The following is a 10,875-nucleotide window of genomic DNA, read 5'->3' on the forward strand; positions in this document are numbered from 1 at the left end:
GTTTTGTTTGCTGCCCCCGACGACGACTTTTACACAAAGTGCACGTTCGGGTCGAAACAGGACCTGAAAAACAGCTCTCAAAAGTACCTTTTGTACTCATTTCATGACAGACACAATAGTCGTTTTTATTTCATCACACCTTAGGCGGCTACATTTACCCGAAAAATGACGGAAATGTCTTCGAGCATTCCACAACCTCTTTAAGGGCTCTTTATTAAATTTTGCGAGCAGAATCAAAGAGCGTGAAATTGACGAGCAACTAAACCAAATAAGAATTCAATGCTACATAACGTGTTACCTTATCTTACAAAGCAAGAAGACTACTCTTATCACTCCTGCAACACAACAGTTAACAAATCAAATGCTACGGTTTGTTACTGGCGGGAAAACTGACCAATAACAGGGAATGACGTATTACCCTCGTAGACCAATCAGTGACTTACACATCGTCTGCCTCTACCCATGTCTTTCTATGCAATACCAAATTCCATCACAAACGATCAACGATACCATTCACGTTAACTACGTGGTGGTGTTCAGAAGTCTCAGGTGCAAAATGGCGAAACACAACTTTGTTTTCGAGTTATTTTTCATAGTGTCCTTGGTATTCCAAGGTACTATCTTGATTGTCTCTGGATTGGAAATTTCATCTTACACACGGGAACATACATTTTATGCAGCTGACAATCTTAAACTACAAGGGTTTACATATGCAACCAAAACTGTGCGCTCTCGTGTCATCTGCGGACGGGAATGCAGCATGGATGAACGTTGCAAGTCGTTGAATTTTAACGAATGCAATCAAATGTGCGAGTTAAACCTTGCCACAAGACGAGAGCATCCTGAAGACTTCAATGCAACTCAAGGGAGTGTGTACTTTGATGCAGATGAGAACACACCTCTCTACTCTCTGACTGATGGCTCCTTGAATCGTCACAGAAGTTGCAAGATGCTCTTAGATGCCGGTCATCGTTCAAGCGGTATCTACACAATCTACCCAGAGGGACTCGGTGATGGCAGTCTTCGTGTCTACTGTGACATGGGAACTGACGGCGGAGGATGGATCGTGTTTCAGAGGCGACAAGATGGCAGCGTGGACTTCTACCGTAACTGGACCGAGTACCAGTCTGGCTTTGGCGATCTGCCCGGTGAGTTCTGGTTGGGCAATGACAACTTGGTGACTCTGACGTCGGATGATTCACGTAGAACATGGGAGCTACGAGTTGATTTAGAAGATTGGGAGGGCAACACGGCATGGGCAAAATACTCAGATTTCCAAATATCCCAGGGTGAGTACAATCTGAATTTCGGTCAATACGATGGAAGTAGCACTGTCGGTAACTCTCTCTGGAGACACAGAGGAAGTCCCTTCTCAACCAAGGATCGTGACAATGATGAAGGGGAGAGACATTGTGCACAATTCTTCCACGGAGCCTGGTGGTTTAAGAACTGTTTGCGCTCCAACTTGAATGGTCGATATTACCCAGATAAGCAGGCAGCTCTCGATAAGGGCTTGTATTGGCGCTCGTGGAAAGGCGATTTCTATTCTCTGAAAGCCTGTCAAATGAAAATGCGTGCGATGGAACCATGAATATTTTGTGTGTGAATATGTCATTAAGTTGCTGACTGTAAACCTTAACATTAAATGTTTATGCGAACACTGAAAGCTCACCTGGAAGGGTCATGGACAAGTAAAGAAATCGTGGAGCCGATCGGAGTGAGAATGTGAAATCCCTGCCCGGCCTTCCTCAATAATAGATAAAATCCAAAATACAAAAAACAACAACAAATATATATATATATATATATATATATATATATATATATTTTAAGTTAAACCTGAAATGTGTATACGACACTTTGCGTAATACATAAATCAGGCATACACATATACATAATTCAGGCATACACATCTTGAACACTAACAGCCAATAGGTGGCGCTCTTCATGATGGCACAATGTTGCCGACGGGTGTTAAAAAGCACCCCTAAAAACACACGGCCCTAAATTACTGGGGGTGTGGTACACCCCCTACCACCCGGGTGCTACGCCACTTGTGTTTAGCAGCGCCCCCAACACATCATTTGTTGTCAAACAGTCCCCATCCTTCGCCTGTCTTTAATTCCGGAAACCCCACCACTATTTATCACTTCGCTATACTGCTGTGCAGTTTTTGCTTGGTATTACTTTAAAAAAAATCATCATAAACACTCCCTTAACACCCTGCTACATTTCCATAAATCGAATGGAAAAGAGGAGAACGGATAAAGCAATTCTTTAATATAATCTAAAATAGAAAATAATTAAAGGAACCACTCTGTTAGAAACAGATGTTGCTGATGTTATGTGTGCAGATGGCGCACTGTCTGCTTTTTGATATCAAATTTGACAAGAGAAACATTACTCAAATTTGATTTAGGCCTTCTTTGAATGACAACTGCTTATCAAGAATATAAAGATACAAGAAGTAGAAATCTATATCCGTTTGGATGGATGTTAACCTGTTTGCTTTGTTCTTTTGCCTGTGCATTGCATAATATTTATATTCCTAATTACCTATGTCATTGAATAAATTGAGTGATAAGAACAAAACCGTTATTGATTCTTATCACTCAGTTTGTTGTTTACTATTTTGCTTGTATATTGCGGCACAAAACACAAAGGTTCCAATGACCTATGACGTTGAATAAACCGAGTGACAAGAACCAATACATGATTGGGTTTTTCCGATTTATTCAAAGCTGAGTTTTCTGTTTGCAAGAATTGGATTCTGACTAGAAGTACTATGTTTAAGCAGCTGCATAGATTATGGGATATGCTTCGTGATTATATCTGCCGAAAACCTACAACTTTGTCAACATGAAGTGGCATTGAACAAATTGAAAAGCTTTCAAAATTTAAAAAGCGGCCACTTGCCACCCCCTCCCCCCATCCTGGTTGTGTCTGTAATCTGGGGGGTTATGACGCTCCATTGAAAAACAAACGCCTTTGGAAAAAGTTCTCCACCAATGTCTACAAGTCGTCACTACAAGCTCAAATAGTTTACCACTTTACTCCTGGAATCGGAGATACAGGAACTTTCAAAAGAAAAAAAATAAGCTCCAAGAAAAGCGAAGTAGTTATGCAGAGTTATACTAAACCCCCAAAAATATAATATTAGCTCCTCCTCCCATTTGAACCACCTTTGTCCATCTTAATAATATACGAATACCGAAATAGCACTAAAACCAAGGCTCTCAGCCCTAAGCAATAATTGGATGAATTGAGGACCTTATGTTTAATCCTCTCAACGAAAGACAGAGCGCCACCAAGAGTTTGCTGTGGAAAGTGATTTTTTTAAAGTTTACAGCCGACAAAACACGGCCCATTTGAACGAGTGTCAGTAGGCAACTTGAGCTAATTGGTTTTAAATTTGGGCAAAGCGTTCTGCCGCCTTACAAAAATCACCATATTGATAAAAAGAAAAGAAAAGGGCAAACAGATTCTCGTATCATACGCTTACGAAAGACCGGGAAAAAAAACTATAATGTCCCACGGTGCGAATTTGTCGACCGTTTCCCACAATGCACTAGGAAAAATGAACTCTCCGTGGCAAACTCTTGATGGCGCACTGCATTGTGAAACGCACGAATTGCATGGCGAGGGTTTAATTATATGTCTATGGGCGAGGGTAGGGTGGAAATACAATCCAAAGAGGACAGCAAACACTGTGCACAGCTTACTAAGAACTATTCAGTGAAGGCGAGGCTTATGCGAGTCAGTCAGTGAGTTTGTCAATGGTGTAATTCTGAAAAACAAAATATCTTTAGTTTTACGTGACTTTATTTTCATAAGATAACATAATATTACTGTATATATTCGGCTTACTCATTTAAAGGTGACGGTTACTCAGTTACCCTCACTTTCGGTTGTTGTTTTTCTATCCACATGCATTTTTGTTTTTACAATGTAAGTAATAATGTTATGCTACGCCACGACAAATATATTCCTTGTGCGCCTTGGCCACCCTTATTAAAAAAACCAAACACTGATTTTAAGCAAACTATTCCGTACCTAATTGTGATGTGCAATATCTTTCAATATTAATATGGTGAAGTACCGCGGTGAATGAGCATACAACTAGTGGAAACGAACTGGTCAACGCCAGGCGACGAGGTTAGATAGAAATACAAGTCGGGAGCGACTGGGCTTATCGTGACTCTTGGTTGCGCTCTAATATGGCGCGCCGTATAGAGAATTACTGCAAATATTAGGCTGCCTCCGAAACAACTGTCTAGAGATAGGCCTAGGTCCTCGCCCATTGGAAATACGCGGGGACGCACAGACAATAGACGTAGCTGTAGCTGTGGAAGCCCGTTTCGGACACAGCCTGAGAGTGAAATATTTATAGCAGTTGAAAGAAGACTTGTTGACAATATGGCATCACTTGCTAAAATATGTTGGCCTCAATATGTTGTCTGCAAAAGAAAGGTATAACATGCATATGCCTTTTTTGAAAATACATTGATCGTTCGAAAAAAACATGTTTATCACTTCGTTTCAACTAACAATTATTACAGAAATTAGCACATGTTTATCAGAGAGGGGATCTGGATGCATCTTAATTTAAATTTGTTTGGTAATAATTAGCGATCGGACTTCCACTGTCCAATTTAGCATTCGTTATTATACAGCGGTTAAAGCGTGTTGGCAACAAGTGTATACAGTGTCAGTCAGCATGTCAAGCCGTATACCATTTCATTTAGGGGATAATTCTGGTTGACTTCGTTACCATCCAAAAACCAAAATGCCTGAGCCCGACCTATTTTCATCAAAATCGCCGGAACAAAATATATTTTGTAGGGAGCCAATTTGTTGTCATCGATCCGTCTTTTTGATGAAGAGTGTCGCTTAAATGGAATACAGCACTTCTTCGTTAACTGACAGGTCGTTGAAACCCACAGTGGTTACTTTATTAAATTTTGAGAATAGAATCAAAGAGCGTGAAATTGATATCGAAGGCTATATCTTTATTATTACAGAACTGACCTCAATATGGTGACCAGCACGTAAAACCTATGGAGACTCAAGTACCTCATAACGTTTCATGCAATCATACAGAGCGATCAGAATACACACCTATAATATATTCACTGAAGTGGAGCGCCATTTAGAGGCTTACGCCAAATACAGTGAAATGTTGAAAATATGTAGTTCATAGAAGACTTGCTGACATGGCAGCACTGACTGAAGCATGCTAGCCTCTATGCATTTTCTGCACAACAAAGAAATAAATGAGGCCTGACTTATTTGAAATGACGGTAATCTTTGTAAAATATTGATTTTTCACTTTGTTTCAACAAAACAAATATCCAAAACATCAACAAGCCACAGCCTGGCATATCTTTGTTAAAATAACCAGAACAAAATATCGTTTGCAAAAGGTCAACTTTTATCATCGGTTCGTCTTTTTAATTAAGAGTGCTGCTTAAATTGAACGCTACAAGTCTTCGTTAACTGACAGGTCGTTGAAATCCAAAAGCTCTCTTTTTACGTTTTGAGAATGGAATCAAAGAGCGTGAAATTGATATTAAAGGCTGAAGCTATATTATCACAGGACCGACATCGATATGGTGACCAGTATTTAGTGCAAACGCTTTCTGATTCCTTATAGAGCTATCAGAATACACACTATTTAGCCAATCAAAATCACTATCAAGAAAATTGACCAATCACGAGCCACAGACGTGGCATGAGGGCGTAGATGGCTCTGAATGATATAGAGATCCCTGCCGGGCCTCTATATAATTCAGAGCCATCTACATGTAGGGGTGTTTCATTTCATTGTCAGCTCTGGTGCAAGACAAACACACGTTTTTCAAGGCTTTGTCCATCTATGGTGTGAAATGACTTGATTTTCTAAATCCGACCCGACAAATCGCAGGTTTTTATTTCTTCTTGATCTAAATTATATATTTCTAGAACAAACTAATTTCGACGTTACATTCTTCGTTTCAAGAGGAGAGGATGGCGATACAGATCTTTGTTTTGGATTTATTTTACATTACATCCCTAATATTTCAGGGAGCTATTTTGTCTGTCTCTGGAGTTGAAACTTCATCTTATACGAAGGAACGTACGTTTCATGCAGCTGAAAATCAAGCGCTAAGAAAGGTTGCATTTGCAACCAAAACTGTGCGATCTCGTGTCATCTGCGGACGGGAATGCAGCATGGATGAACGTTGCAAGTCGTTTAACTTTAACGACTGCAGTAAAATGTGCGAGTTGAACCTTGCCACAAGACGAGAGCATCCTGAAGACTTCAATGCAACTCAAGGGAGTGTGTACTTTGATGCAGATGAGGACACACCTCTCTACTCACTGACTGATAGCTCCTTCAATCGCTACAGAAGTTGCAAGATGCTCTTAGATGCCGGTTATTGGTCAAGCGGTATCTACACAATCTACCCAGAGGGATTCGGTAATGACAGTCTTCGTATCTACTGTGACATGGAAACCGACGGTGGAGGATGGGTCGTGTTTCAGAGGCGGCAAGATGGCAGTGTGGACTTCTATCGTAACTGGACCGAGTACCAGTCTGGCTTTGGCGATCTGTCCGGTGAGTTCTGGTTGGGCAATGACAACTTGGTGACTCTGACGTCTAATGATTCACAAGGAACATGGGAGCTACGAGTTGATTTAGAGGACTGGGAGAACAACACGGCATGGGCAAAATACTCAGATTTCCAAATATCCCCCGGTGAGTACATTTTGAGTTATGATCGGTATACCAACGGCACTGCAGGTGACGCTCTTTCGTATCAAAGAAGGAATCTTTTCTCAACCAAGGATCGTGACAATGATGCATGGGAGTCAAGCTGTGCAGAATACGTCCAGGGAGGTGGCTGGTGGTATAATGCTTGTTTATATTCTAATTTAAATGGTCGATATTCTCTGCCAGACGAGCCTGCAGTAAGACTAACAGGCATAATTTGGGATGATTTCAGGGGACTATATTATTCTCTGAAAGCGTCCAGCATGAAAATGCGTGAAATAGCCCTATGAATATCTGAGTCTTAAACATCACAGACAAAGTGAAACGGAGGTTTGTACATAATTACGGACATTGATCCCGCTAGTTTTTCATTGATGTCAGTTTAAAATGGTTAAACTTTAATTGTATTATATCCTGTAGAGTAGACGGTCAAAAATTGCGAAGCAAATTATGAAAAAAAATATTTTAAAAATGTAATATGAAGCTAAGCGTAATGTGAACATCGTTGATGAAAAACCAAATAGAATATGTAGCGTGCATGCAGTGAGACACCTTTGTTGAAAATTTGAAAAATCTTTTTAGCATTCGTCAGTCGGTAGCATCATTACCAGACTTCAATCTATTTGCCTTTTTCTATAGGTTAATGGAAGCCAATAACAAATTTATGTAATATATAAATGGCGATTATCCACTTATTGGGCCTTTACTGAAAACTGCCATGAGTACTATGATCTTTGAACATGGTTTCTCAAAATGTGTCAACATACGTTACAACCTTACATTACGTTCACTTTTCATTTTTTACAAAATTCGTGATCTTATTTCTATTGTCACAAACATGAGTAATCCAAACCTCTCAGGTTTTTTGTTTTGTTTTAAGTTTATTTGCATAATCATGTTCTTTACTAATTCCGCTGCCTTCTAATGTGACAATAAGAAAGCAAGTGTCAAACTCTTACGGTGGATAGTTCAACAACACCGGGGCGTAGGAAAGACAAAGTTGCAAGATGCTCTTAGATGCCGGTTATCGTTCAAGCGGTATCTACACAATCTACCCAGGTGGAGTCTGTGCTGGTAGGCTCAGTGTCTACTGTGACATGGAAACTGACGGCGGAGGATGGATCGTGTTTCAAAGGCGACAAGATGGCAGCGTAGACTTCTACTGTAACTGGACCGAATACCAGTCTGGCTTTGGTGAACTGTCCGGTGAGTTCTGGTTGGGCAATGACAACTTGGTGACTTTGACGTCTGATGATTCACGTGGAACATGGGAGCTACGAGTTGATTTAGAGGACTGGGAGAACAACACGGCATGGGCAAAGTACTCAGATTTCCAAATATCCCCTGATGAGTACAATCTGAATATTGGCCAATACGATGCCAGCAGCACTGCCGGTGACTCTTTTGAATATCATAGAGGAAGTCTTTTCTTAACAAACGATCGTGACAATGATGCATCGGTGTCAAATTGTGCACAATCCTCGCCAGGAGCCTGGTGGTTTTATAAGTGTTGGTTCTCTCATTTGAACGGTCGGTATCACCCGAATGAGAATGCAGGTAGTCAAAAGGGCGTGGAATGGTCGTCATGGAAATCATATTCTCTTAAAGCACGTGGCATGAAAATGCGTACAGCGGGACCGTAAAAATGACTTACACAAGATCTTAGTTTGATGTTCCAACCTAATCTGGATATTTTTATTCTTCGCTGTGTTGGGAAGAAGGAGGCAATGATTTCCCAACTGGCGTACATAGCGACTAGTTAGGATCCCGGTGTTTGAAGCCGCTTCATTTACCATTTAACCTTTCTAGGGGGATCTCAAATGTGGCTAGAGGCTGTATGTTTTATATATAGTCAACGTTGCCTATAAAGCAAACCACGTACAACCGTCTCCATCCTCAGTTGTTGAATTTACCCCCATTTGCTAAGGGAGACTTCGTTTGTGTATGAAACTCTAAAAAATTTTTTTAATAATGTTACAATTTGACGTGTTAGTATAACACTTTCTTTGCAAACAAACTCGATCCACGCTAAGTTATTAGTCTTCTCAATTTCGTTGTTTGAATTAGTAGCGGGACGATAATCTTAGACTAGACTCAAGTCAGTTTTTATTTGCTATTTTGCTTGTATATTGCGCACAAAACAGGTTCCAATGACCTATGACGTTGAATAAACCGAGTGATTAGAACCAATCTAGGATTCAGTTTTCCCGATTTATTCAAAGTTTCCTTTTTGCGAGAATGTGATTCTAGTACTGTGTTTAGCAGCAAAGGGCTTCGTACACAAGTATTTCTTAAACGGCCAGAAAGGAGAGGTGGGGAGCCATAGACTGGTGCTGGGGCCATCCATTCACTCACTCAACCGCATAGACAGCATAGGTCCGTCGCGCCGATCTCCTGTGTCCACGTCCTACAGCCTCATTCCACATGCAGTCAATCTGGCTAGGCTGTCCGAATTGTTCCAACCAAAATGATATTGGATGGCGAGGGGGTCTCTTACAGCCAGGGGCGTTAGTCCGGGGGGGGGGGGGGGGGGATGTGATGAGAAAAAAAACATGCGGATTTTGAGGTATTTCAGAACGTCTCAACAACTTTCAATAGCACTGGAAAGTGGAGAAACAAAGTACCAAAGCTTTAAAGATGTAAGCGCGAGTAAACATGTTGATATACATCTTTATCCTGAAGAGCGTAAAATTGTAAAATGTGGTGTCCAGCCCCTCCCCCGCCCGCTTTTTTTCCGAATTTCCACGGGCGGGCAATTTTAGGATTTTGGTCATCCCTCATCCCCCACTCGCCGGCACAGTACGCCACTACTTACAGCCTTTGCGGACTTTGAATGTATCCACAGTTATGGGGTTTGGGACTAGTCTAGGGGAGACAATCGAAAGAGAAGGGCATGCCACCGTAATCAAAATTGTCCCCCCCCCCCAAAAAAAAAAATCCATCAAGATGATGCATGCAGTACACGTAGTAGTACATTTTTGATCCTCAAATCCAGCAAAAATGATGACACTTTTCGCCAGTTGCAGAAAACAGAAAGTATACTTTCATCATTCATGAAAATTGTGAAGGTCCACAGTGTCCTGTAGACGTCACAAATGCATAAAAATCACAGACGCGTGTTAAAGCGGGTAAAATTCATACCAAAATTCAATACACAAAGGTTTTTATTTAATGAAATATTAAATAAATAATAGTTTGTAAAGACTGGTGACCTAATAAACTAAACAATGCTTTCATTTTGTTCAGTCTCTAGGGTGCCGTCGGATACAATTTCTCCTTAATCATTCTGTGCCGCACTGAATTTTACGCTGACACTTCGCATATTGTGAACAAAATGCAAAATTATCGTTTTTTCTAGTAATGGAATTAACAATAAAACAAATATTTAAATGTCGTATAAATCTTATTCAAAATAAAGTGTATATTATAATATGTAGTTTATTAACTTTTTTTGTTCATGTTGGTGAGATAAATATAAATAATCGTAGCAATTTTTGCGCAGAGGTATTTGCTTTGTTTTCTCAGGGTAGCTCCAACCCAGCCTTGAAAATTGACAAGTAAATATGTGAAATCTGAAGCATTTACTCCAGTTTATTCATAGAAAATGAAGTAATAGTCTAGCAAAAGGTACAAAAGTGAAAAGAAAATATTTTTAGCTTTTTGCAAATACTTTAAAAAGAATTTTCTTAAGTTTTATTCATACAAATACAGGTATGTAAATGCTTAAAAATAGGTAGTAAAAGCAAATGCTAGTTATCGGACGGTCCAATCGTGATAAACTCCAAATTAATTTAGAAACGCAGCTCAGCAAAGGTGACTGCAACTCAGTTACCCTCACTTTTCCCTTTTTTGGTTTTGTTTTTCTCGTGCACTTTCTTTACAGTGTAGGTACGAAGAGGACTGTAAGTTTAGGTTTCCCTCTGGGACCAGCAGAGATAATGATCTGCAATATTTGAACTGACGTAGAATTTACACACAGGAATAGAACGATTAATTAAACTGTTTCACTCTCTTGGCTCTTGCAAAATAAGCAGCAGTGAAAAGACTATGTTGAAGACTTATGAGTCTATTTCCGTGATACAGTTCTCAATGCCGCTGAGGCTGCTGTACGGCCAAATTAG

General features: G+C 40.2%; 3 protein-coding genes across 3 annotated transcripts; all 3 read left to right on the top strand.

The window, feature by feature from the left end:
* The first annotated feature begins 556 nt into the window (after positions 1-556).
* Positions 557-1,591, top strand: LOC119731847 (ficolin-2-like). Its single transcript, XM_038205130.1, has one exon. It carries the CDS (start codon positions 557-559, stop codon positions 1,589-1,591), a length of 1,035 nt encoding a protein of 344 aa, XP_038061058.1.
* Positions 1,592-6,006: 4,415 nt separating this feature from the next.
* On the top strand, positions 6,007-7,044 carry LOC119731848 (microfibril-associated glycoprotein 4-like). The gene has a single exon (XM_038205131.1). The coding sequence runs from the start codon at positions 6,007-6,009 to the stop codon at positions 7,042-7,044; it is 1,038 nt and encodes a 345-aa protein (XP_038061059.1).
* A 717-nt stretch (positions 7,045-7,761) lies between these two features.
* LOC119731849 (ryncolin-1-like) lies at positions 7,762-10,875 on the top strand. The gene is made up of 2 exons (XM_038205132.1): positions 7,762-8,149; positions 10,838-10,875. Exons 1-2 carry the CDS (start codon positions 7,762-7,764, stop codon positions 10,873-10,875), a joined length of 426 nt encoding a protein of 141 aa, XP_038061060.1.

The sequence above is a fragment of the Patiria miniata genome, unplaced genomic scaffold, assembly GCF_015706575.1.
Source record: "Patiria miniata isolate m_02_andy unplaced genomic scaffold, ASM1570657v1 HiC_scaffold_24, whole genome shotgun sequence".
In the NCBI taxonomy this organism is placed as follows: Eukaryota; Metazoa; Echinodermata; class Asteroidea; order Valvatida; family Asterinidae; genus Patiria; species Patiria miniata.